This window comes from Symphodus melops (assembly GCF_947650265.1).
Source record: "Symphodus melops genome assembly, chromosome: 10".
NCBI classification, from domain to species: Eukaryota; Metazoa; Chordata; class Actinopteri; order Labriformes; family Labridae; genus Symphodus; species Symphodus melops.
Window position 1 is genome coordinate 22,770,500 of NC_136700.1, and position 27,196 is coordinate 22,797,695.

At 41.1% G+C, this 27,196-nt stretch overlaps 3 protein-coding genes across 4 annotated transcripts in view; 2 read left to right on the forward strand and 1 right to left on the reverse strand.

Moving 5' to 3' along the window:
- Positions 1-698: 698 nt before the first annotated feature.
- On the reverse strand, positions 699-13,884 carry appbp2 (amyloid beta precursor protein (cytoplasmic tail) binding protein 2). The gene is made up of 13 exons (XM_079354208.1): positions 13,473-13,884; positions 9,360-9,448; positions 9,066-9,217; positions 8,008-8,131; positions 7,645-7,813; positions 7,246-7,335; positions 7,065-7,132; positions 6,861-6,966; positions 6,635-6,759; positions 5,418-5,503; positions 4,328-4,518; positions 3,863-4,028; positions 699-1,849 (listed from the first exon to the last, which is right to left on the reverse strand). The coding sequence occupies exons 1-13, from the start codon at positions 13,608-13,610 to the stop codon at positions 1,587-1,589; spliced, it is 1,767 nt and encodes a 588-aa protein (XP_079210334.1). The 5' UTR covers positions 13,611-13,884; the 3' UTR covers positions 699-1,586.
- A 1,182-nt stretch (positions 13,885-15,066) lies between these two features.
- On the forward strand, positions 15,067-19,399 carry LOC306830752 (protein phosphatase 1D-like). Its single transcript, XM_079354429.1, has 6 exons — positions 15,067-15,764; positions 16,318-16,546; positions 17,044-17,168; positions 17,769-17,950; positions 18,047-18,271; positions 18,629-19,399. Exons 1-6 carry the CDS (start codon positions 15,245-15,247, stop codon positions 19,001-19,003), a joined length of 1,656 nt encoding a protein of 551 aa, XP_079210555.1. The 5' UTR covers positions 15,067-15,244; the 3' UTR covers positions 19,004-19,399.
- Positions 19,400-22,217: 2,818 nt separating this feature from the next.
- brip1 (BRCA1 interacting helicase 1) overlaps positions 22,218-27,196 on the forward strand; it is a 70,492-nt gene continuing 65,513 nt past the window's right edge. Inside the window, exons 1-6 of one of the 2 annotated variants that reach the window (XM_079353932.1) lie at positions 22,218-22,688; positions 22,887-22,983; positions 23,501-23,612; positions 23,792-24,010; positions 24,153-24,310; positions 24,853-25,008. In XM_079353932.1, coding sequence (XP_079210058.1) covers positions 22,891-22,983; positions 23,501-23,612; positions 23,792-24,010; positions 24,153-24,310; positions 24,853-25,008 — 738 coding nt within the window. In that variant the 5' untranslated portion in view covers positions 22,218-22,688; positions 22,887-22,890. Of the gene's footprint in view, positions 22,689-22,728; positions 22,984-23,500; positions 23,613-23,791; positions 24,011-24,152; positions 24,311-24,852; positions 25,009-27,196 lie in introns of those variants that run through there. The other variant, XM_079353933.1, reaches the window with a different exon arrangement.

Sequence of the window (27,196 nt, forward strand, 5' to 3'; positions counted from 1 at the left end):
GTCCGAGGTTTTTATTTTTAACCAAGAACAAATATTTCACTGTTACTTCAAGAGCCTGCAGCTTCTATTGACCAACACATAAGTGTAACCTCTTGAGACACAGAAGCAACTTTTCCACCACTGAGTAGTTGGGTTGTGTTTTGGTTCACTGTGGTGCTTCAAAAGGTTAAATCAGATTCTAAACTAAAGTTATTTAACACAACGCATCATAACAATAACAGATACATATATTTGCTCGCCTGGCCAACAGAGTTGGGTGACTTTGACGAGAAGGCAAACATTTGTTCCCTTTCCTCCTAACAAAAATGTTTCCAAGTAAGAATCCCTCCTGTAAAGGCCAGGATCCCTTCAGTGGCAATGACCTGCACTTTAACTGGAAAACTTTAACAACATGCAGTTTTTTCCTGAGAGATTACGTTGCAGCCATCACAGCAAAAACCTACAGAAGCCTTTTCAAACACTTTAGTAGCCATTTGTCATTAAGACCCTCGAACATATAACAATAAGGCTCAGGTTTGCACCAGAATTCCCCTTAAAGATGAAGCAAGTCAAAGCCTGGCCCTGTGAGCGTCTGTTCATGTAGCATCTTCCTCCCCTCGCTCGCGTCCCTCGTTTGATCGTCAGAGTGTGGAGCTGTGTTGTAAGCATTCATGGATCACTCAGTAACAAAAGCAGAAACAAAAGGGCTACATAACATACACTTTTGCATATAAATTATTGGCATTTTAATTGTTCTAGATCAGTACTAAGCTGAGAGATCAAATGTAATGTGGTAATTGTGTAACAATAAACCCAGTGGTTTAACACATTCCTCTGTTCGTAATCTCTCCAACGAGAAGGATTTGGAGGGTGCACTTCCTTTTCAACGAGAAAAAAAAAGAAGAAGCCTTCAATCAAAACGTAAGTGTACAATCTGCTCCAATAATCCACAAGTGTCAAAAACACAGTGGACATTTTCCATCTCTGTTCCTTGTAGTTATGATGGATGCGGGTCGAGACACATTTCGCAGATGTGTGTGTGTGTGTGGGATACTGTTGTAGACGTAGCCCTGGAGTCTCATGGCATTCAGAGCTACACTGGTTCAAATATAAAAAGCAAAACAAAAAAAAAGGCGAGCGAGACAAGAGGAGAGGTTATTGGTCATCCTTACAGGACGTTAGGTTTCTTTTCTTTTTTTTTTTTTTTTTTTAAAACAACCCCCCCCGCCCCCGCCCCCAGTTGTGTTTTCATCTTTTCTCTTGGAGAAAAGCATCCGTCTGCTCTGTGGGGTGAAGCTGCGTCCAGGCTGTAGTACCGTCTGCAGTTACCATCTCCGTGGTTCATGTGGGTGTCAATGAGGTTTGATAACGGTGTCTTCTCTACTTCTTAAATCCATGACTAAATGTGTGTACGTCCGTGTGTGTGTGTGTGTGTGTGTGTGTGTGTGTGTTTACTGGCAGTTGAGTTGCCGGTGATGCTTGAATTTATTGTGTTTCTAATTCATCGTGTTCAACCCGGAGCATCACATCTGGGCTCGTTACTGTCCTCACCGGGCGAAAGCCCACGTGTCTTTTTTTCCCCCCCCCTCCTCTCTTCCCTCATCGAATTAGCCGAGACAAGGGCGGGTCGGGCCCATACTCTGGGCCAACAGGAAAGCTTGTACCACTTCCTGGGTCTGCTGCGGCGTAGTGTTGACGTCCTCCAGGGCGTCTGCCACTGCAAACTGTCGGTCCCTCAGCCGGTTCCAGTTAGAAAGTACGTTGTGGTATTCAAACACCTTCTCGTAGTTCCCCACTGAGTTGTAGAGCTTGATGAGGCCTCGGTAGTCGTATTCCAGTCCGCTGTAGCCCTCCCCGAACAGCTTCTTACCTAAACAGAGTAAGGGGGACATCACTTTGTTATCAGGATACCAGAAGTTTTAACTTTGATGCAATACAGGTGAAAATCAAGAGATATGGATCCTGTATGAAGGAAAGGATGTGAAGTCTTTTGAGAGGTTGGTTAATGAACATAACTTGCCCAGAAATGATTTCTGGAAATATTTGTAGCTTTGTCATCTATTCGTCAGAGTTATTGGGAGAGGGACCTTACCTAACAGTCAACCCATCTTTCTCAGATTATAAAGGTGATGGGTCTGGGACACGAGGCTTCGGTTTATTATTCAATGAATTTTAAGCAGGTGGTTCCTGTGTCATATTGTTGGAGGTTTATTTGGGCAGAGGAGTTAAATATTAATGTTTCAGAGGAAGGGCGGGAAAATATATGTGAAAATGTTTCAAGTGCATCAAGAGACATAAAAAAATCAAAATGACCCACTTTAAGATCTTGAATCGTTATTACTGAAGCTTGTGGCCAGCAGGGACTGTTGGAAATGTTGCAGATTTGAAGGAACCTTTCTTCGCCTACTCTGGGAGTGTCCCATGATTCAGAGCTACTGGCTGAAGGTACATGGATGTATTGAAGACATTACTTGGATGAACTTTGGTTTTTGCCCAAGGCTCTATGTCTTCAGTGATCCACAGCTGACATCCAATTGTGAAACACAGGACTTCATTCAAACGAGTATAAACGGTTTGAAAAGAAATTCTAATGGGAAACTGGAGGACCCCAGGTGAACCCTAGTTTCATGAATGGTTCACAGAGCTGGTGAAGGTGGCATCGTATGATGAACGCGTGTCTTACAATGTTAATGACAGGGCAGAGAAATATGAGGATTACTTGAAATACATTGGCTCTAGGGGTAGATCCTGAGGTAAAGCATACAGTATTGATTTTATTGGGAAATTAGACAAAGTCATGGTGCATGTCAATTTAAACGTCTTTTTTTTCTTTATGTTTTTGTTAATTGTATTATCAAATTAATTGTGGGTATTGTTTTTGTATTATTGTTTTTGTAAGCATAACTCAGCTGCTTGATTTGCTGACCATGATGTGACACTGCTCTTGAAAAATAAAATACTAATTACAAAAAAAAAAAGATACATATACTGGTTTTAACATCGTGACAACAAAAAAATATAACTTCTTGGCACATAAATTGGGTAATAAAAAAAAAACTGTCTGCACAAACCAAACTCATATCAACATATGTAATACTGTAAACGGTGCTGAAGATATAGGAGTAGGATCTACCTCCAATAACGTATAGACAAACAAATAAGTCCGTTTTGAATAAGTGAAACTTTGGGTTTTTTCTGATCATGATTTGAGCCTGAAGTGAAGAAGGTTGTACAGTCCTGTTTTTATCAGCTCAGAAATAAAGCCAAGGTCAAAGCACTCATGTTGAGAAAAGATCTGGAGAAATTTATCCAGGCTTTTATTTCCTCCCGTCCTGATTATTGTAATTCACTGCCTCAGTGACAAAATCAATCCACCGCCTTCAAACCATCCGAAACGCAGCAGCCCGGCTTTTAACAACAACAAACTAATGGGCCCATATCACTCCAATGTTAGCGCCCGTCACTGGCTTTCTGTTGATTTGATTGACAATATGGGTTGGCCCTTCTATATTATTGAACTTTTAACCCCTTATGAACCGGGATGCAGTCTGAGAACTAAAGCAGACAGGTCTTTGCTGTCAGAGCAGCCAGACTTTGAAACAGGAGCTGAGAGTGTCAGAGTCAGTCCCTGGTTTTACTTCTTTACTTAAGACATTCTTTTTTATTTAAAATGTTTTTATTCCATTAGTGTGATTTTATTCTCTTTGTTTTTGTTGTGAAGCACTTTATTCTTTGCACTATAATAAAGTATGATTATTTTAATTTAGAGTAACTGTGTGTTTCTTTATGATACATTTAAAAAGGTCTTTGCTGACAGGTTATTAAGTGAAGTAATCGCATCATGTAAGAGTAATTCCCCCCACACTTCTCCCTCGTGTCTGACCGATAGCGATGGAGCGCAGGTAGAGTCTCTCTGCGTCGTCGTACTGGTTCATATCGTAGTTGTAGAGGGAGGCCAGGTGACCCACAGACAAAGCCACCTCGTAGTCCTCATGACCCAGGAGCTGCTCCTTGATCTGGATGGCTTTGATGTGCATCTCCTCCGCCTCCTGATTCCCCAGACAGACACACAAACAGATATAAAAGATACAGATCAAACATGTTTAAATGACTGCAATGAAGAGGAGATCTTCTAAAGATGATCGTGTTTTGTCACTTTGTCAGTCTAATTACGCAGAAACACAAAAAGGGAATTTGACAATGTATAGACTCAGTTTGTTCTTCTTTTTTTTTTTAATACAAATCAAGCTGCTGAAATCTCAAATTATCTTCAATCATCCATTTCTTCATCAAATCAAAGAGGTTGTATTCAAAGAAAGAAGATGCTGAACATGTCGCCGACTCCTACCTTGAACTTCCTCATGGACTGGTAGAGTCTTCCGAGGTTGCCGTAGTGTTTTGCCGTCTGGACGTTGAACTCTCCGAAGGCCTTCTTTGCGAGCTGCAGCGAGGAGAGGTGAAGGTCGTGAGCCTCCTGCAGCAGGCGCTCTTCTGTCTCCTTGTTGTGGCAGTCGATGGCGATTTCCTCGAGAATCAAAGCTGAGCGAATGATAAACAGGTGTGTTAGATTTCACCGTGAAGCCACAGCAGCATCATGCCAGGTTCTGGAAGCAAACGTTTCATAAAATAAAGTAGGTGCTTCACGTCCCATCCAGCTCTCAGATATAATCATCCCTAATCTGAGAGAGCTCTTCAGAACAACAACAATTCCTGCATTCTGCAAGATACAAATCACAGAGTCTGGTGGATTTAAAAAGACTTTTTTAATGTTACTAGTCTTAAAAAAATTCTTACAATTTAATCAAAACGTCTATCTCTTAAGTAATCTTGGCAAACATTACAGATAACAATTTGAGTCTGTAAGAAGAAGAAGTTGTTAATCCCACCAGGTGAAATTCAGTTTTACACTGTTATGTTATTTAGAGCTGGTGAAGTGGAGGGTTCAGTGCCTTGCTCAAGGAAGTAAACGAGAACATCTCCAACTACCAGAAGACATGGTCCGCACTGGGACTCGAACCAATGACACTGCACTTCTCAACCCGATCCCTACAGAGTGAGCGACTGCTTGCTCCTTGGTGGATAGTGGATACACTTTGGTCTGACACACAGCTCCACGGATGATCCTGCATCCATGACAGATTTGTTCTTATCTGACAGGAGAATCAAATCTGCTGCAGAAATGTCCAAACTTCAGCACACATTTTCCACTAAGATCCCAAAATATACAGAAAGTACAAAACTTAGAGGGAGTACCTGCCCATTCCTCCTGTATGTATCAGACAGTTTTTGAGCTTGTGTTGTTTATTGTAGCGTCGGTATGAAAGTCCCAGATGTGTTTTATGTAATTTAATGAATGAAGAAATGGAGACCGCATGAAGAGCAGCTACAGAGAAAAACAGCAGCTAAATGAGATCTTAGTAAATGTTTCACATCTTTACCTTTGACTCTCTTGGAGGAAGCCAGCAGCAGATGATCCTCAGGCAGAATGTGAGTGATGATGTCTATGGCACGTTCTGCATGGAATCTGAAGAGGGGGGAAACACAGCAGCTGACGATCAAGAAGCTTTCAGGTCAGGTTCAGGGTTCAGCTGGACGGTTCAAACGATGACATCACTTCCTTCATTCATTTCTTTTTTTCTATTGTCATTTTGGCTTCTTTCTCTAAATGTTGGCTTTATATCCGTCATCTCCATGTTGTTCTTAGCTCCACATTTATTCTGAACATTTTAACTTTGAAAACATTTTCTGGACTTTTCTACCCAGTTATCACCAGTGTGAACTTTTTTATTCACTTTTTCTTTTGATACTTCAGCTTTATTGTTTTAATATTTGAGGTGGTTGCCTCGTGAAAAAGTAAACATACTATCATAATCTTCATTTAGATCATTTTTAGTATATATCCTCAAAGTTTCGTACGCTTCTCTTCCCACAGCGTTCTCTGTAAGGTATCAAAACGAGCAGCTCGGTCGGGACTCTGCAGTAATGTTAGATTTCACCCAAACCTCTCTGGACTAGGTTTTTAGACTGCTGTTTTCCCACATTTCATTCATCGCAGACATAAAAATCCCATCAATGCTTTCAGCCATTTGTCCTCGTGTTCAAAAAAATCATCATTTTGACACCAACTCCTAATTTCACCCTTTTAAGTGAGAACAGCAAACACAATCACAATTTCTACAGGAATTCTTTAGTTCACATTTCTTTTGAACATTTTCTCTTTCGTTAGATGAAAAAAAGGACTAACGTTGACGTTACTCTTTGCTTTCAGTGTCAGCAGTTTGATTTTATTCCTGACATACTCTATTCTCAACGTACAGTTTGTCCTCAAAATGCCAACGTGTTGCGTTCACGAGGACTGAAGATGTTTCCTTCATTGCTGACATTCAGACCTGACTGTCAAGGATCTAAAATCTTGACCCTGAGTGTCACAACATTCAGCTAAATCACAGAAACATCTTTCGCTCATCTTCCTTTCATCCTCGTTCAATGTCTAAAAGGTCAATCAGTGCTGCTGAATAGCATACGACGACAGCCTAAAGCCACAGAGTCACAGAACAGACCATTACAGTGGAGTTTCAGTCATGTGCTTAATTTCTAATGCAATTAGCTGCTGGTCTCAGAATAGTTCAGAGATGGGAGGAGTCCTTGTACTCACAGAGCGTTGTCAAATTTCCCAGAGCTGTACTGGTGCACGTACGAGGAGTAGGCCAGGTCTTCATGGGCGGTGGCAACGTGGATGTTCTTTCCTCCAAACACAGACTGTCGGATGTCCAGCGCTGTCTGAAATGTAAAACGAAAAATAAAGTAAGATGCAAAGAATAACCCACACAGGCTTTCAATTACAATAAGGATTTAAAAGCGGGTCTCATCGCTCTGCCTACCTGGTAAATAGCAACTGATTGGCATATGTTGTCTACATTTAACAAGTAAAATCCATAATCAAGCAGCGTGTCTGAGTACTTGGGATGCTTGTGTCCAAAATGCTCTCTGTAAGACACAAAACACTGAATCAGGATTCACCAGAACAAAAGAAGTAAAAAAGTAAAAAAATAATGTTGAGTCCCCGTAAAGACGCAGCAGGTTACCTCGCCAGAAACACCGCATGTTTGATCAGCTGCTCTGCTTTTCTGAACTCTCTCTTCACCACGCAGGCCTGCGGAGGACAGACCAGTCACAAATATTGAGTCCAAGGATTTCCTGTGGTCTGAGTTACACCGCTGTACTTCAAGGAAAAAAACACTACTAGCATATTTTGATCATATCTACCTTCGAGGCTTGTCGGAGAACGTCAACCACGACTTTGACAGGCAGCCCAGGAGTGATTTCCTTCATAGCTGCTATACACCACCTGTAGGCCTGGAAAACAGGAAAAACAGCCCAAGTCTTTACTGCTGTGAAACAAAGTGTCACTTACAGTACTATAACTATTTAAACACAGCATGTTGTTTATTTAATCCTGTTTAAAAGAAAAGCTAGATACAGAATTATTTTTTTTTGCCCCTGAAATTGAAAGCTGCCTCCTTTGAACCATCTGTTTATGATAATAATGAATAGAAGTTAAGTTTCATTTTATTGTTTCAAACGTGGACAAAGCAGCACGGGAAGGGGGCAGCGGTGACACGGTTGTAAGTATCTCAGCCGCTGCTGATGATTGGCTGAACATACCTCATCGTAGTGGCTTTTGGCGAAGAGCAAGGCACAGAGCTCGCCGTACAGCGCTGCCTTGTTGGCCAGGTGGCCATGTTTGGCGAGTTTTTCCATGTAAGACTGAGCGAGCTTGAAGGTCTCCTCCCCCAGGTGGTACTTACAGTTTCCATTGCGGACATGAAGCAGCCTACGGAGACAAGAGGGGTGTCTCGTTTAGTTGATCACAGTCACACCCACAGAGGACAATCCATCGCCTCATCCCAACCGCCCCAATATCATGTAACATGTGCACACAAGATAGACACTGTGAACGCTGTTAAAAATACCAATCAAAGAGCTTTAAAAGAAGATCCATCAAAGCACACATGTTTAAAGACGGACCTGACACAGCACTCCACGGCTCTGAAGCAGTGGAGGACCTCACTGTGGAGCGTGCACAGCTGCAGGCACGACAAAAACACTTTCTCTGCGTCTCCATACCAGCCTGCATCAGACAAGAAGCCACCTAGAATGAAAGGACATCAGATTACTCAAACTGTCATTAAATCAGAGGATGTGACCCTTGAAAACGTAACGTAAATTATGGGCATTTTTCTAACGCATCAACACATGTTCTGTTCAAATCAACCTCATTTTGCACATTTTTGAATGTAACACAGAGGCCAGTCACAGGCGAATTGTGTAATCTCTTAAATGAATCAATAGTAGTAATAAATGTTTTGAATGTATTATCAAAAGGGGACATTATTAATAATCCACTTTCACAGTGTTTTTGAACATGTATTTGGGTAACCTGAGTGTCTACAGACCCACATGTGAAATAAAGGGTCCTACAACACCGAGTAAAACGCTCCGTTTCAAATTTGCTCTTCTTGTGATGTCACTGTGGGATTGTGGTTAAAAACAATCCCCTCCCCTCCCCTGGTATCGCTCTCCATGGACTCCACCCCCAGCCTAGAGCAAAACCTTTGGTGACTCAGGTTTTTATTCTCTCCTGAAGGATTGATGTCCACTGGGAAAACTCAGGGAGGGGTGTCATCGCATTTAAGGAGACACACACACCAAAACGGAGCGTTCTGAGAGAGCTGGTTTACACAGGGTCACAAACCTCCTCTGGCGCTTGATTCACGTTATATTTTGATCAGCACAGATGTTTCATTTAGAGCACAGGAGGACTGTTTGAAGAGGTGGACAGAGGGGATAATATGTCCTCATTAAATCAGACAGATTTAAATGGATAAACAACTTGTGGTTACTGTCTGGTAATTAGCAGTCCTCTCTCTGACCTCTGCTGTAGTTTGCTATCAGTTGAAGCTACGATAACATCACTGGCACGAATGAATGGCCTCCGCTTGTTAACTCAATGTTTCTCAGTTCCTGTTAAACTCAGACCATCCCAGTGAGCGTCTGCGTGAATCCCTCCTCAGCTCTCCACTTACCCAGCACAAAGCCAAACTGGATGGCCTTCTCTTTGACGTGGGCATCCGACTCTGCAATGTAGGAGCAGCGGCGGCTGAAGGAGTTTGCCAGGACTGAAGCCACTTTTACGCCGTGGTCCATCAGGGCCTGAAAGCAGTGGTGCAGAAGGTGTCTGCAGAGAGGAGAGGCAGGGGGACCATGTGAGTCTTTGGCAGTCCAAAATGTTTCTGATGACGTGTTGTGTAAGACAACTGAAGGGTCAACGAGGATGGTGTGGGGTTTCAGGCCCAGTTTCAGTCCCATTATGTTCTCACCTTTTGTCTGAAGCCCGCAGCACTTTAGCAAACACCTCCAGTTCACAGAACTCTCCTCCCAGCTGGCAGAGCCGGCCTTGCTGGTAAAGCTGAAAGACACAAAGAGACAAAGGGACGAGGTGAGGACGGACACTCACTTGTTTTTTTTAAAATGATCTTTACTTGTATTGTATTTTGGTTATGGGAGACACTTTAAATTGTTGCCTGTTGTTTCGCTGAAACAGACATTCTGCTGATGTCTAGCCTGTCATCAAAGTGCACTCAACTGGAAGCTGTTATATTCAGTGGCTCTCAATGGTGGGGTCTGTTGGAGGGAGGGGGGATTGTTGGTCTCGGCTTTGTCTTTTTAACCACAGTTATCTGCTCAAATGTCATATGAGATACAAGACCACTTCTATCCTGTATACACTGATGCATGTTTCAGGTCCTGTCACTAAGTTCTGAGCTACTAATTTACTATATTATTTACAGAATTTCAAATCAGAGAAAGAAGCTGGGCCAGCAGGCTGAAAAGAGACCAGTCTTTAATGTTATACCCTTCTGTTTAGGGTTTTCATTTGTTTTCAAACACAACTCCTCACGGAAACCTTTTAAACAAAGATAAACCATGGGATTCTTCCTCTCAGTAAATGTGGGCTCTAACAGAGAAGCTCTGTTCTCAGCCTCCTGTGTTCACCGAGGAGTGTCGTTATCAGACTGAGATCCTGCAACACGTAACGCAGCCCTGCCGCTCTTACCCGATCTACTGTCATATTGGTGACCCAGTCTGTGATTTCTCACCCTAATGTGGGTCATAAACACGCTCAGTGGAGCTCATCTTACACCACTTCCTACTTACATGCACATACTAGATTTAAAACCTGCTTTGCTTTGAATAAACAGTATCTGCTCAGTGGCATTTAATGCAGATCAAAAGCTGTTAGAAAACAGCCACAAGCGGGCATTTCCAGTCTTGTGTAAGAAATGTCACTGCTTTTATAACAGGAGACGATTTAACCCAAATGTGCATTTCGAATCAGAATGAAATGCATGAAAACCAGAAGTTCCTCACTAAATAGATCATTTCATTCTACAAAGTTCCCACTGATGCCATAAATGTCAGTGGAGAATTATGCAAAAGTGCCTCAGCACTTTTCTTTGTGATGACAGAATGAGGGCTAAAAAACACCGACGTTGAGTATGACTTTGCAGTTTTGGAGGGATTTAGGGGAGTCGTGCCACCTTGAAACAAACTGATGCGTCTTCACAAATGAACCAAAAACCTCAACTTTCACTTTTTTCAGGTTGGATGCCAGTGGTAGACAATGTACTTCACGAGGTCGGTTTTTAAGCAGCTGAAAGTGACAGTAAATTGAATCTGGACACAACTGCTGTAGAAGGCTGTGAAATCAACCAAGCTGTATGTGACTCCAGGTGACATGACTCATTTCATTTGACAGAGCTGTGTATCAATGGGCCACCCAGGCCACGCGATCACAGACACTGGTCAGTGAGTCGCTGAATCCCTACAAGAAGACCCGGTGTATCATGTGTACCCCTCTTATACACAGATGTTTGCTTGAGGTGTGACATGTTATTCCTTATGTTGCCGTGGGTTCAGGCTCTGCTCAGACTATGTTAGTTTTACTGTAACCATTTCCATCCATGTATGACACATCGTTTCTCACATGACACGGCATGTAAGACCATGGAAGGAAACTCTGAGGGAAAACGTCTGAGACATCCCATTACTTAGAAAAGTTACAGACATTTCTATTCAGCGGTTATCAACAAAAAAAAAAAGTGATCTCTTGTTAAGTAGGAATGTGTAAACGCCACCATACATCACAAGTACATCCGTGTATAAACGAATAAAAATGTCCCTATCTAAAAACAGCTGTATTCATGATTCATTCTGTATTTCTACTATTCTGGTTATTGCCCCGTTTATACTTAAATGCCGCCCTGTTTTGTGCTAAATGTTATGACATTTTATGTGGGTCAAAGGGAACGGAATTTTGTTTTCAAGTCCAATAAGTTGCTGCTGCTTTGCGCCCTATTGCAATTTGACAGATTTATGGTTTTTAAAAAAAATCTCTGATCTTTATTTAAAAGTTTTTGTTGCATGTCAACAAAAAGAAGGCCAAACGTTTGCCCGTGACTACAGAAGGGATGGATAGATGAAAAAATGAAGCCACTCATCTCCAGTTCTTTTCGTAAGGATGAGGGAGTTGATTCAACACGTTCTTAATCAAGTTTCTGTGCCACTACCTGAATGACAATGGCAGTCATGTGTTACAGGATTTCAACAGAGAGTCAAATGTATTCACAGCCGCACTTTTCCAGACTGTAAATCACTTTTACAGCCTCTGAAACTTACAGACCAGTCAAGCTTTGAAAATGATCCTACAAGCAGGTCAGGAGACTCGTCTACATTTCAATTTATAGGCAGGACTTGATGAAGGCTTTATGCTGAAACACGTGCATTGTTGATCTGTACACTGCTGCTCTACCCTGATTATAAAAACCTTAATGGGCAGTGCGTGTGCCAACTTTTCTGTTTTCTTATAAGCCTTTCTGCCTTAGTCGACTCGAGCACCTGAAGACTTGCTACTGTTTGAGTGTGCTCCTTTTTCTGCTGTTAAGATTTCAAGCTATGTCAGCTCCACGTATACATTTTGAGGGTTTTTTGCAGAGTAAAGGCACTGACACACCAATCAGACAGCAAAGAACTAGTGGCGACGCTTTAGTCTTGGCCAAAAAGTTGTGCTAGAACACATGCCGTAAAGACTACAGCCGACAGCCAATCACCACAGAGGGAATAACTGTCCATGCCAGCAGGCGGCAGTAGTATAATATGACTCATATTATAGGTAGCCTACTTAAAGGTTGAAAGTGACACTGGCTTTATCATCTGTTGGTCTTTTAGTGGTGAAAGACAAGGAGAAGTGGAGGCGAAAAATCTGGAGAAACTGCAGTAGTGAGTGAAAGCACTACAGTGGCGTGCTCAAGGGGCTTTTACGGACCTGTGTCGAGAGCTGAAGAAAAACTAAGCCTCCAAACAACCAATCAGAGAGATTCCTCTCACTGACACCAATTTAACATGTCGAATCCGTCAAAAAAAGGCACACGGCTGGCACCTTAGCTGGATACACCATAAAAAATAGGGCGACAACCGCTCACCGATGGTTTAACTAGGGACGACGGTCGGCGATCTCCTTGATATGTCAGGGTCATGATGCATTGCAGGGTTGTCACAATACCACCATGTTAAACTTTCAATACGATTCTAGTAAAAATCAAATGATATCATTGTCTGTTTAGATATTACAGCAACAAAAATAGAAGCCTTTGGCATCCAATACAGGGGTAATTTAATGTTCTTTATAGCCTAAAAATGCTCCAAAACTCCTGCACACTGTGTAATTCACACAGGGGTTCCTTCTCTTCTTTACCTTGCAGCAGCTTTTGGTTGAACAAATCTGAAGTTCTTCACAAGCATTGGTGCATTTCGATGTTAACACATTTGGTATTGAAGAGTAGTTTGTTAGTTAGTGAGTTGCTTTTATTGTCTCGATAAGGATCATTTTACTTTGGACACAAGAGAAAGAATCAACAAAACAAAAACCTCCTAACAGCACAGAACACACACACACACACACATCACTTCATTTGCAAACGCGCTTTCTGTTGCACACACCCATATAACATCATTAATTCTACAGCACTGATTTATTTTATTTCACTCCTGTTATTACAATGCACTTCCCTATACCATCGATGTTTGTACAGTCCCTTTATAAACAAATACCGACATATGTGACAGCCCTATAGTGATGTATTATTACACTGTGTATCCTATAGGGACCCCATGTACTGTGATGCGTGTCGTATAGAGAAGCCTTAAAAATGAGGACTCTTACTAACCGGATAAAGCCATATTAGTTTACACACTTCACTTACAGTCACGGGTGTAATCAGCTTCTATATATGAGAGGACGTGTATGCTGTTTGTACTAGGAAGTGTAAACAGAAGAAAGAAGAGGCAGCGTACAGTAACATTATCGTAACGGAGCTAACATGTTAGCTTCTGATTACACAGACTCATACAGCATGCTCGCTGCCACGTCTTACCTTATAATAGACATCGAATTGGATATTTTCTGGAAGCGACCTTATGTCCCGTCTTGAGCGGCTATAGTTGTCCACCACAGCCGAGATAGCGGTGTTGTACAGGGTTTCTGGGATCCATTCTAGCTCCACCGCCGCCATGTTGTTTTCCCTCTCCTAAAAAAAAAAGCTACAGCCCTCCCCAAATCTCCCTACATTTACACATTTACGACCTCACGGCGATAAAAACACACGTCCTCCACGGGGCCTCATACAACATCCGCCTCAACGACAATCAAAACGATAACCAGACTACCGCTGCGACTGTAAAAACCTGCCGTTTAATTCCCATTTTCCCCCATCATCTCCAATTTACTCGTCGATCCTACAGCAGTTCCGTCCCCCCCAGTCCCGACGTCACGACGCAAACATTCACTGGCGCTGACGCAATGACGTCATCATTAAAAAAAACACGAAGTCCCCAATCTTTTTTTATTCATTAGTGATGCAAGAGAGTACAGTACAAGTGAGATTTAAATGTGAGAATTTGAAAAATATGCGTAAACACTTAAGACAAAACGGAAACAAGAAGAAACTAATGACAATGTATTTAGAGGGTGTTGAAGGGCTGTGTTTGTGTGTATGTTTTGTGTATGTTTTGTGTTTATGTTTGCGTGTATGTTTTGTGTATGTATGTTTTGTGTGTATGTTTGTGTGTGTATGTTTTTGTGCACGTGCGGCTTTCTGTGTTGGGGCAGTAAGAGAAAAGGGGAGAAGAAAAAATAAAATAAAAATAAATAAATAAATAATGAATAAATAAATAATAAATAAATAACAAGTAATAATAAAATAACAACAGTATTATATATATATATATAACTACACACACACACACACACACATATATATATATATATAGAGAGAGATATATAGATATATACTAGTACTGAAAAAATACTGATTGAAACAACAGTACACAGAAGCAACAATAGTAGTAATAATAATAACAATAAATTACAATACAACTACAACGTTTGCACTCCATACCCATTATCTATTGTTGAAATGTAATGTTATACATTAGCATTAAATTAAATATATTGTACACAGAGAGCAAAGTTCACCAAAGGTTTCTCAAGGTGGCTTACAGCGTATTTATCCCTCGCTGGAGCTACAACACAGAGGTCTTTTCAGCAAGACTGTCATCGACTTATTGTGCAGATAGACTATCGAAGCTAATATATGCTCATATTACAGTAAAATATTGTCGGGGATACTAATCCAAATGGGTTTTCTTTTTTTCCTTTTAAATGACAAAGGAACAAGACATTTTTATTTCAGGAAACAGTTCAAATGAAAGAAATATTTGACATTCAGACCATCATCCTCAACACTCTTAATCAGGTTCTCCGTATGAAATTGAAATTTACAAAATGTAGTCTTGTTCTTTTGCCTGGAAAATGTTTACTAAATAGTTCTGGATCAAATTTTCATCTTAGAGAGTTAACACTGACAATTATGGCAGGAACAAAGTTTTATTTTTATTTGTTTATGTGTGCATCATATTTCCCTTCCAGTCGCTACTCCAACATCCTATCGCTAGGGGGCAGCAGCTTCACCGGCACTAGTAAACCAACGTGCTAGAAGAAGCTAACTCTGACGTCATCGCGTTTGAGCATGCCTATTACGCTCACACATAAACAAAGACAAGACGTAGCGCTGCAGTAAGTGTACTCTTTTATTTTTATACGATCGGAATTAAAACAATTGGAAAGAGGCGCTTTCTCGAAACAATAATGGACAACGCACTTCTGATGCGAGTGAGTGTTTTCACCGACCAAGGAGGCAGGAAGTACATGGAAGATGTGACCGAGGTCATCGTGGAGCCGGAGCCGGTGGAAGAAGACTCGGCTTCGGAGGAATCGGAGGAGAGCAGCGGGGGTGTCCTCACGGCTCGTTCAGCAGCCGGCGACACACAGACAGACCGGACTGGTACCACCGTGGAGTCCTCTCAAGTTTCAGAAGAACCAGGACTAACAGAAGAGCAGAGCGCGCGAATGGAAACACCTTCACCGGGAGCAGGTCAGAGCCCGGCTCGAGCTCAGCCGAGCCCCGCGTTTCGCTCCCGCCGGTCGGTGGCGTTCTTCGCCGTGTTTGACGGACACGGAGGGCGCGAGGCGGCGCAGTTTGCACGAGACTGTTTGTGGGATTTCATGAAGAAACAGCGGGGGTTCTGGTCGGAGTGCGACCAGGAGGTGTGCGCTGCTATACGCAAAGGATTTGTAGCATGCCACCATGCTATGTGGAAGAAGCTGCGTAAGTAATTAAACACGTTGCTTAGTTCTGATTGAACTTAAACATTTGAGGCAGTTGTAAATCACAAGCCCCTTTACATCTGCTTCAGTATATACCTCAGCATAAAGCCGTGGTTATGGTGCTAACACTTGAGTGTGTGGCCTACACCCTACACGTTTAACTTTAGTGAACGCAGCAGTGTCGACTCTAAACAAAGCCCGTCCCAGCGCCCACACACAGCAACAGAAGTACATTGTGTTCACGAGATAAATCCGCCTCATTACTCCAAATACATGTTTTATTTCACCCATTCTTTATCTGCGAGCGTATATGCCAAGATTTGCATGTATTCTGTTTTTTATTTTAAACAAATTTCAAAGCCCTTTCAAAAGTAGCCAATGTGTTGCTACACATATGTCTGGGCATGTCAGCTGATATGTTGCTTCTCAAACTGTCTACATCAATAAAAAGGCAAAGGTATCATTAAAATGACGTTTAGAATAATAAACTCAATTTTGTGTGTGGTTTCATATTATCATCCTTAGCACTCAATTTCTCTCTCTTCTTTTAACAGCTGAATGGCCAAAGACACTTACAGGCCTTCCCAGCACGTCTGGCACCACAGCCAGCGTTGTGGTCATCAGAGGAAATCGTATGTATGTGGCTCATGTCGGGGACTCTGCTGTGGTCCTAGGGGTCCAGGATGATCCAACAGTCCCGTTCATTAGAGCTGTGGAAGTCACACAAGACCACAAACCTGAACTACCCAGAGAGAGGGAGCGTATTGAAGGTCTGGGAGGGAGGTAAGACCTTAATCTAACCTGCTTCTGCACTAGATTTAATTTTGTTCTTTTTCTTCATTTCATGGACTGAACAAAATCCAGTTTCGTAACAGCTCATTCATTCACATTACTCACCAGCCTATCAACAACAAAGAAGTGATTTTACAATCACTTCATGGACAATCACTTCTTACGAGAAGCATCTGTATTTCACAATAGCATATCAAAATATAATCTACCTCAGAGGATGATGTGTTTAACTGTCTGTGCTGTTAACAGATAAGATATGGTGCTGTAAGGCTCCTGAGTGGCTTGCTTACAGTATAACCAAACGTTTATGCTTAAAAAAGGGAAACTACAGAGCTGCCAAGATAAACTGTGGCATTTTTTATTTTGGGTCCAAATGATTAATAAGGATCAAACTGTTGTGGATTTGTGATTTGGATTGTGATGTATTCTTTGTAGTTTCAGCACACATGTAAAGCCGCCCTCTCATCTCCTCCTCTTATTTTCTACAGCGTAATCAAGAAGTCTGGAGTGAATCGGGTTGTCTGGAAGAGGCCGAGGCTGAGTCACAACGGCCCGGTCCGTCGAAGCACCGTCATAGACCAGATACCATTCCTGGCTGTAGCTCGAGCTCTCGGTAAGAAAACTAAAATAACAGTCATCTCAGTGAATGAACTGTTAGGGTGGCAACATAGCTGAATGACTACAATTATGTTGTTGTTTTTTGTGTTGCTGTGTATAGCTGACTGACTTTATTATAGTGAAAACTAAAATACAGACATGAACCAATTGAGAGAGAAACTTAAAAACGTTTTGAATTCTACACGTGTGTACATTTATAGATAGTTTGGACAGCTCTTTCACCCCGACTTTGTATATTTAGGAAATATTCTTTAACAAATTTAATGTTTAACTTTTTTATGTGACATTTTTTAGCATTTTTCGTCTTTTTCGAAATTGTAAACTGTATTTTTTTCAATTTATTTCTTTTTACATTTGACATTTTAAATTCTATTTTATATATTCATATTATATATTATATTATGTATATTATTTAAGTTCTTGCTATTTTGTTAACTGTTTTTGCAAAAATAAACCAAGACAAGTTCCTTGTGTGTGTAAATGTACAACCCGATTCTGATTCAGAAACCTGTTTTGATTGTGAGAGTTGCAGTAGCCCCTTTATTCCTGATTTGATTTATGTTACCTTTCACAATGATTCTTCTTTGTGCAACAGGCGATCTGTGGAGCTATGACTTCTACAGCGGGGAGTTTGTAGTGTCTCCAGAGCCAGACACAAGTGTGGTGACACTTGACCCCAGAAAGCATCGCTACATCATTCTGGGCAGCGATGGTCTGTGGAACATGGTCCCTCCACAAGAAGCGATCTCCATGTGTCAGAACAATGACGAGGCGATGGTGAGTGCTGTAATGATACCTTAATAATGTTGATAAAAAGACAAGTGGACCTCATATCAGAAAGTGTGAGTTTAATAAGAAATCTTCACGCTGTAGGCACCATGTGGGGTATCGAGCGCCCGGCATCTGGTCAGCCACGCTCTTCTGAGGTGGCGACAGCGCATGCTGCGTGCTGACAACACCAGCGCCATTGTAATCACCCTGCAGGAGTCTGAGATTTCCCAGGACACCATGCACACGGAGGAGGTGTTGCTCGACCTATCCAAGATCTCCCAGTGTCCTCCCACCTCCATCTCCCGTGCTGACACGCCTCTCCTACAGGTAGCAAACAAGTATTATATTCCGTTTTTTTTTAAATTGTTGTCAAAAAGAACCATTTCAGGATGCCACCAAACTCCAAGGACAAATTTGTGTTGCACAAGTTCTGGTTCGGGTCTAAAATGACTATTTGGACTCAAAAATCCCACAATACACAAAACAAACCTCTTTCTTCAAAGCCACAAAACTCTATCAACAAAGCCAGTAATTTCACCTCACAGAATATGGGATTGACCCGGAACAGGACAACCTGATTCCAAGATTCAATTCAATCTGAAAGTTTTGATCCTATTGGATTAACATTTGAACAGCTTGGTCCAAAAGTTTCTTCTTACCTTTATTTATCTTGTTGTTCTTCAGCGGCCTCCGGAGGAAGACTCTCTCTCTGCCTTGTGTGACCTCCTCCCTGCGTTGGAGCGACGGGACGGATTGTCAGGAAGCAGAAGCCTGTTCCACATGAATTCCTCCGACCCTTTCTCTCTGACTCGACTGTGCTCACACAGTAGTGCTGAGGTGCCCAGTCAGTCCAGTCCGTCTGACAGGACAGTTGGCAGCAGGACACCAAACAGCAAGCGAACTATTGCATCACCGACAAGCCTTCCAGCTAAAAAACCCCGGCGCAGGACTGCTGACAGGTCGCCACTAGTCCAACACAACGCAGAGAAGAAACAGGAGTCCAGTAGTGGCACCCCTATTCTCCAACAGCAGAACAAGAACACAGTGTGCGTGTGTTGAAGATTTATGCCCATACTTCTATCCTATATCTTTGATGAAGAGCACAAAGGAAAAAACATCTGAACTATGTATCAAAACATTTACAAATCTCAATCCCTCAAAGACATCCAAAGTCAGTGTTCATTGGCTGCCTTTAGTTGGAGTAGAACAAAATGTGAAGGATGAAAAAGGTTTGAATCCTGACTTGTGCCTCTGAAAAAAGGAACATAGGAACAAAAAAACTAGTAGTGATTCTCATTTAAAATTGCAAAATTCAAAAATATGTTTTAATTAAAAGTTTTAATTTTAAGTTAGAATTCTGACAAAAATCTTAACAAAACATACGTTTTCCAGACATAGCTGTTTTCCTCCTCTGTACTCTGGAAGAGTACAACGCCTCTTTAAAACCATGAAATCCATTTTCTCTTCGTAAAACCCGTCCTTTAACATGGATCCTCTTTTCTTCAGAAGCTCTTCACTTATGCACGTCTTACTCCTCGAAAAGAAATAACTACCACTAATGATGCTGGTGTAAATATGCATTTTTTTAGGAGGAATAATGAAGTAAATGTTCGTTTAAACAAATATATATTTTTTTATACAATCTTGTATTATTCGGTGATAGACTTTTGATGAGCTCCACAATAGCTTTCCTCCTTTCTCACTCTCTCCTTATACATCACCATGCGCTCACCCTGCGTTTAAGCATATTTATGTATTTTTATTCTTAGCATTTTATGTAATCACTGAAGATATGTGTTGAATATTAACTGAAGGCGCTGCTACAGCCACAAACCATAAGCTACATAGATAATGATATCAAAGTATATATTGGGTAAGTGTTAGCATTACTTCTCTCTCTTTGAGACCAGACCCCTGAGTGGTTTTCAGATTATCATTTTAAAGTTTAAAGTGCACAATGCTTCTTAACACCTGGATTACTCTGCACATCTGGGCAGCACAAGGATGCTACCTCGCTGTGGCCTGCACACAGCGAGTGTGAAAAATCTTAAACAGTGCTTTGATTTTGCCTTTGTGGCAGTCTTTAATCAAGTGTTGTTTTGTGACATACAGTACATACATGTTATATGTATCTAGTCAAGACAGAAATCTGATACACTTGAAGGGGTTTTTGAGGAAATTTTTTTTTTTTTTTTTCACAGGTAGACATTGAATCTGTCGCACACTGCGTCCCAGGTGTTCAGGGATGGATTGATTCATGTTGTCGTTTCTGTCTTTTCTAAGAGATCATTGGAGTTTCTTTTTTGGATCTCCACTTTCTTTTAACCTACTCCCCCAACAAATATATTTTCTCTGTTTCCCAAAATGCCCCTTTACGACCCTGAACTCTGCTGAAGCTTTTGCAGAAATGGCCTGTTTCTATTACGTCAGAGTGTTTACTGAGCACCAGGTGGCTCTAAAACAAAGACTTCTGTTGGCTCTGAGGGACCGCCACAAAAACTGATGTTTACAATCGATGTGTGATGATGATTACCTTTATGCTGCCAGACTTCCATTGTGGCTGCTTTTTAGGTCTAAGTGATGTCATCTTGTTTTTGTTCAATCCTATGAATAGCAAAAAAAACCTCCATCACCAGCAGTCGATCCTTTCAGATTGTCTCGCACCATCATCCTGCTATTTTGTTTGAACTCGTTTGCATCAACTGTTGTCTTTCTTTCTGCTTCGTGTGTTTGTATCATTCTCCTTTAACAAGCCGTTGTCCCTCCATGCTGCAGCTGCAGCTGCAGTCGCATTGTTACTGATGTATGCACAAGTCTCATTTGTGAGTAAATACACTCAGCACAGACTTTATATGAGAGTATTTTTGCACTAATTGTGACCTTAATTGTGTATGAAAATGGAGTTGTTTTTATACAAACTTTAAAAATGATGCAGTCAGGAGTGGAAAACGGGTGTGGAGCGTGAATAGAGGGTGTTTCAAGACAATTAATCTTTTATTTTTTAAATCTTAAAGCAGAATATCCTATACACATTTTCGGAGTCTGCCTTGGTGTTAACTCGACCTCTTCCGCCTTTTTGGTTTGGTTGGCAGAAATGTTTAGTTCATACAAGAAATATTCCCAGCAAGAAAACTTTGTCTATGAGGCAGCTGTGATCGATGTGGCTTGTGAACCTTTGTTACATTATGATGTATTTCTATAAAGCCAAGTGCAATTTCAAACAGAGCTTTGTAGCATTATGAACTGGGTAAAAGAAACATGTATTTTATTGAATGAAGCTGATGGAGCAATGATGATTTCCCCTCTTATCTCGACTAATACAGTCTTTAGTTGTCTCTGGGTCCCTGAATCAACTTGTTTATTTCCCCTGTTGATTTGTGAATTCCTCATTCAGATGGCTGCTGTGCTAATAGCATAAAGTGCATGTGTTCATTGTATATGTGAAAAACACTATCCTGGAAATGACCCTTTTAAAATAAAACGCTCCCTTGAGTGAAGTACTCTTTATGTTTTGCAAGAATATATTGTTGTATATTTAACTACAAGAACTCCTGCTTGTTTAAATACATTCACGATTAGAAATACATGTTGCATTTTGACCTTAAAATCTTATTTAAAAATCCAACATTGAGACATATAATGCTACTTATTTCTTGTTCCTTTTGTACAACAACATATTGTAGGTCTTAAAAAAACCCTATAAAGCATACATGTCTATCATACATTAAAACGTATAAAAAGAATGTAGAGCACATTTGTTAGTCACCAGTGATGAAATGATATTCGTCATATTTCTGTGATGGTTTTTTTTCCATTCAAACCATTTTTTCCAGACCAAATCTTTTGCGCATGCTCGATATCATAGGTCTTGTGTGTTGACTGCCTGATGAGTGCTTTGCCTGGGCATGCAGTCTATGGGGCATGCCTATGCAGTCGTCATGAATTGAAAAATATGGGCGTTAGTTCAAGATTATTTTATTTAAAAACACAAAGCAACAACTTTGGTAGTGAAAAAACTAATTACTATATGGCATTAACCATAGACTGTAAAAATAATAATTAATATTTACAGTCTGTGGCATTTACAAGAATAGGTAATTTTATTTTGAAAACACCATTTAGCCAATTAAACCATTCAAATTACGTCATTCTTTTAATTTGTTGAGCTCTCATTTACTTCCTAGCCCTTGCGAACAAATTAAGTATTTATACTATAAATATAATGTAAAATGTAAAAATCCAGAGAAACAAGACCCGTGCGGATGTTTATTCTCGTCACTTCCGCCTTTGTCAAGTTGCCACCTGTACGCATAGGTGCACAGATATCTATGCCTTTACGTCACTGTAATAATGCCTTGTCAATGAGCAAACGGATGTATACCATGTTTTTACTTTTTAGCAAAATGTCTTAAGACGAAGAGATAATCATCCCATAAATGAAATACTACAAGTGTGATTTTATTGGTACATTGTTTGAAAAAAATGCTTTTACTTTGAAAGCATTTCTGAGAGTTTCCGGGTTTAGTAATTAAAAAAAGGTTTGTGTTGGAGCGGGAAGACGAACGAGGAAAATAACATGGAGATAAACAGCATGTGCTCGTCAAATTCATCCCTCATAACTTCTGTCAGACTAGTGTTTCCAGTATAACCGTGAGATATGGATGTTGTAGTGAATCTGTTTCTTTAACTCTTACTAGGTCAACTGTCTCGAAAAGCTAGCAGGTCACTGTTTCTGAATTATCAGGTAAGTCAGCAAATTTAAGAGTTATGATGAACACATGTTGTATATTAAGTATGCCTAAACTGTGAGTACATTAACATTCACAGTGTTAAGCATGTCATTGAGTTGTTTATTACATGTGAGGGAGTGCATGATGTACCATATTAGCACATAATCACAGCAACTGGTTCTGATAATATCAATACACCTGGATCCACACAGGGAAATGGCTACATCCCCGGTGGAGTACACCATTGGAGGGGTGAAGATCAACTTCCCCTGTAAAGCTTACCCCTCCCAGCTGGCCATGATGAACTCGGTAAGTAACACCTTCAAAACCTCTTCTTGTACAGCAGTAAAGCCGATTGTAATTCAAAGGTGATGTAAATACACTGGCATTTTTTCCCCCTCTTGATCAATGAAGTATCTATCTATCTATCTATCTGTCTATCTGTCTATCTGTCTGTATGGAGACATTGCTCATGTATTTGTGAAATGTAGGGAGAACGGGAAAGTCTTTTATAATTTATCACTGTGCAATTGCACAGAATAGTTAAACATGTCAGTCAGCGTTCAACCCAAAGTTTGTTTAAAGACCTGTCACTGACTGTCACCCATCTCTCTCCTCTAATCCCTTGATGTCTCTCTCCTACTGATCACGTTCTGAAATGAAGTGAAAATTCTGTGAAATAACTTTAGGAAGTCAATGTTTGTGTAGGTGTTTCTGTCTGATTGTTGATTGGTAAATGTACCCAGTTTTTGTTTAATCAACAAAAAGGCGACACAAACAGTTTTGTCTCAATTCTGAAACAAATGTCTCTAAAATTTGTTTGCAGATTGTGCGAGGCCTGAACAACGGGCAGCACTGTTTGCTGGAGAGTCCAACGGGGAGCGGGAAAAGCTTGGCCTTGCTGTGCTCGGCCCTGGGCTGGCAGCACGCTCAGTTTAGTGAGTCAGTTCCAAACAAAGGAAATTAAATAGAAAATATATATGTATATATATATGTATGTATATAATATTTTTGTCAAATTCAGTTTGATCTTTAAGTCCATGTAAGCCACCACTTTGTACCAGCTCATAGTGAGTGTCACTGTTGCCTAATTCTGTCTTTCAAAATGCGATCACAGCTAAACTTCAACAAGGAGGGAGCCATGGAGAGGACAAGAGCCAAGCAGATAAAAGCTTTGGAGACTATAAGAAGTCAGATGTTTCCTCATGTCAGTGTGAGTGTCACAGCCACACCAAGAGGACCACAGCTCCACCAGCTGCCAGACCTCCAGATGTGGACCTCACTGATTCACCCAGCAAAGACACAGCAGCGCTGGCTTCTCCAGCCCCTGGACAAAGTAATCATCTTTCAATTCTTTGTTGATTTGAGGTTACGGCTGGTTTCGTTTCACCTCTACAGCATCCAACCTCCACATAAACAAAGATACTTTACTATGACATGAATAGATGATTTTGTTTTTATCACGGAATGTCCTTCAGAATCGATACCGGAGGAGCCGCAGCTCAAGAAGCAGTCCATCGCCTCCCGTTTGTCTGAGAAGTTCCAGTCTTTCATGGCTGGACAGTCTTCCTCAGAGCGCGACAAAGACGACGACTTCCAGCCAGAAAGGAAACGCATTCGGACTGCAGAGACCAAGGTGGGGGTGTACCCTTTGTTCACAAATTCACAGATGTTTTTTTTTTCAAGTTCAGTGTCATGTAGGGCTGGTAAAAATAAGTCATGTTCTTGATTCATGCATACTTGGGATCCTATTTCTGAAAGATAGCGATTCATTTGCTTCACAACTATCACTGTTTCTAAATCAGTCGCAAAATCATTATTTACTTCATTAATAAGACCACAGACTTGGCAGCACATGTTATAAGCAAGATGTTTTTTTCAGCAAAGACACACAAAAAAAAAAGAGATTTGTGTGAGAAAAATGATGATCTCGATAAACAAGACTGTTGCTAAAATAAACAAGAAACACTTGTTACTGAGGAACAGGCTCTAATTAAATATTGTTGCATATAAAGTAATTAACAGGAAGCTACCAAGTGAAATCGTTATTACATAATTACCGTGTTGTCAAAAGCTACAGATGGTGTTTACTAAAATCTCTGTTGTACTTGTGCTTACAGAGTCCACTGGTTTAGAAAGCAGCTCAGTGACTCAGGGATGTTTCTGTTTGTTCCTCAGAGCCGTAAGAAGCAGCGCCTGGAGCAGGGAGTCATTTTTATAGATGACGATGATGATGATGATGATGATGATGAGCTGGAGAGCGAGTCACAAGGTCGTCCAAGTTGGACAGTGGAGCCAAACAGCCCGGCACAGCGATGGTCATCATCGTGCTGTGTGAGTACACACATCCTGACTGTCATCTCTTAAATCTGTGCGTCTCTTTTAATGATATCTTTTTAATGTCTGTTGTGAAAACAAAGGTCAGTTACTCATATGTATCACCTAAGACATCAAATGAAACATGAGCACAGAGTAGTTATCCATTCCTGGAGGATGCTGGTACTTCGTTGAAGCTTTTTTCAGATCACCTATTGTAGCGTGTCCTGGTCCAGGAGTGCACCGTCACTATTAACTACGACCACCAGGTGGCGACATACTCCACCAAATAGACCAGGGCTGTGTTGAAAGTTTCAAATTTAAGTGGGCTTAAAATCAGACACATTTTGAACAAAGCAGGTAGGTAAGTGTTTATTTAAACTTCAGTTAGTTTCAACAAATGAAAATAATAACTGTGATAAAACGATTTAACGATTTAATACAAACATGAACTGTTCTTGTATTGTTTTTTTGTTCCGATGAAAGAAGAGCATACATGCAGATTGAATGTGGTAAACTGTGAAATGAAATGGAAACCTTCATTGTTTTTAGGTGTATTTGTTTTGCACCAATAGGATACAACATTAACACATCAATAATAAAGACATCAGTGACCGTACGTGAAAGCACAAAATAAACACAATACAGACATGATGACATAAAGGATTAAAGCGTCGCCTCATTACATGTAAGGAAGGTCAAGTTCAACAAGTGCAGAGTCCCAAATTCATACAGTTTTATCAGCGCTTGTTAAGCAGCTGAATGCTTAGGTCAGAGAAGACTTTGTGCTTATTTGTACCCCAAAAAGATGGATACATGATGAGAGTATAAACTTATTCTAATGTGTTTAAAATGTAAAAACCTCATTCATATGAATGGGGTTGACAAAATATCAGGCACACCTGTCAGTAAAAAAGGTTTCAAACTAAGAACTCTACAGTGATTTTATAATGAGATCAAACCTTCTGTGAATCACTCCACAGAGGAACAGAAAAGGTTCACCCGGGCAGGGCAAATTGAAGAATCGTTTTATTCAGAAAGTTTGACAGTCAAACAGGTTTTTGAATTTAATATTAGAAATATAAATTCTCACTGAAAGGTTGATTTGTTGGGAGCCCTAAACATTTCTAATTAATTTGAATTAATTAATTAATTTTGTGTTAAGTCATCACCTCAGTCAGACAAACCCAAGTGCATCAAATATAAATCTACATATCACTGTCCATATCTGCTGTGTTGGCAACCCATGTTCCTAAGTTCTGTGCAGGTCCGGACCGGAAGCCTAACATGTAATACATGATCTGATTATTAGTCAATCAAATGCGCAGTCATAGAGTTGTGTGACACACGGCTCACGGGGATAGTTGAACTCCCTAAAACGGAGCCGTAACCTGCCACAGGTGTGCGGTTTGGATTGAGATCCTCGGATGGTGGGAGGTGGAAAAAGAGGAGGAGGGAAAGTGAAGTCGAAAAGGCGCGTCGGGCTCTGGTTTCCCTGCAGCTACATGACCCGGGCTCTTTTGTCCCAGGAGCGCTGACTGACGGCCTGAATGGGCTCCTTTGAAGCAAGCTCCAGTTTTAATTAAGAGGGTTTGCCTCGCCTGGGCCGCTGATCTGTGAAAGCCACGGGGATAAATATTGAATGGGGTTCACCCGCTGGTTACTGCGCCCGAGGGATAAACAGGTGCTTCGGAGGGCAGATACTTGCCAGGGCCCCTACCTTCATAGTGTGGTCATATCAGTAGAGGTGGGGTGTTTGGTGTCATGTCTTCCCAGGTATTGGCTATTGAAGCCCACCCTTATTGGAATGAATTCCAAGCTGTGGAATGAGGAGCAAATTGGCGTCCAGTGAGAGGTGTCCAGTGAGAGGCGCCAGTGATACCTAAGTGTTCCACTGCCTACGGCCCCTCGCTGCCCTCCAACTGCCCCCCTGGAGTGTGAGATTTCCATCTCTCAGGTGTTGGCAGGGAGCAGAGCAACAGAAGCCTACCTGTGAATATTCTTAGGTGTTCAGTAACACCACTGACCTCTGTTCTGTCAATTCAAGAGAGCTTTAGCCGCTGCATACACTTACACCTTTGCAGTGTAGGTGTACTGTGGAAACTTGGTCTGCCTGTACAAAGTAAACATAATATACCCAAAGACACCCAGTAAACCTACAGGAATGTGTTTTACCTCTACCTGAAGAGTCTACCTTTCTGATCTG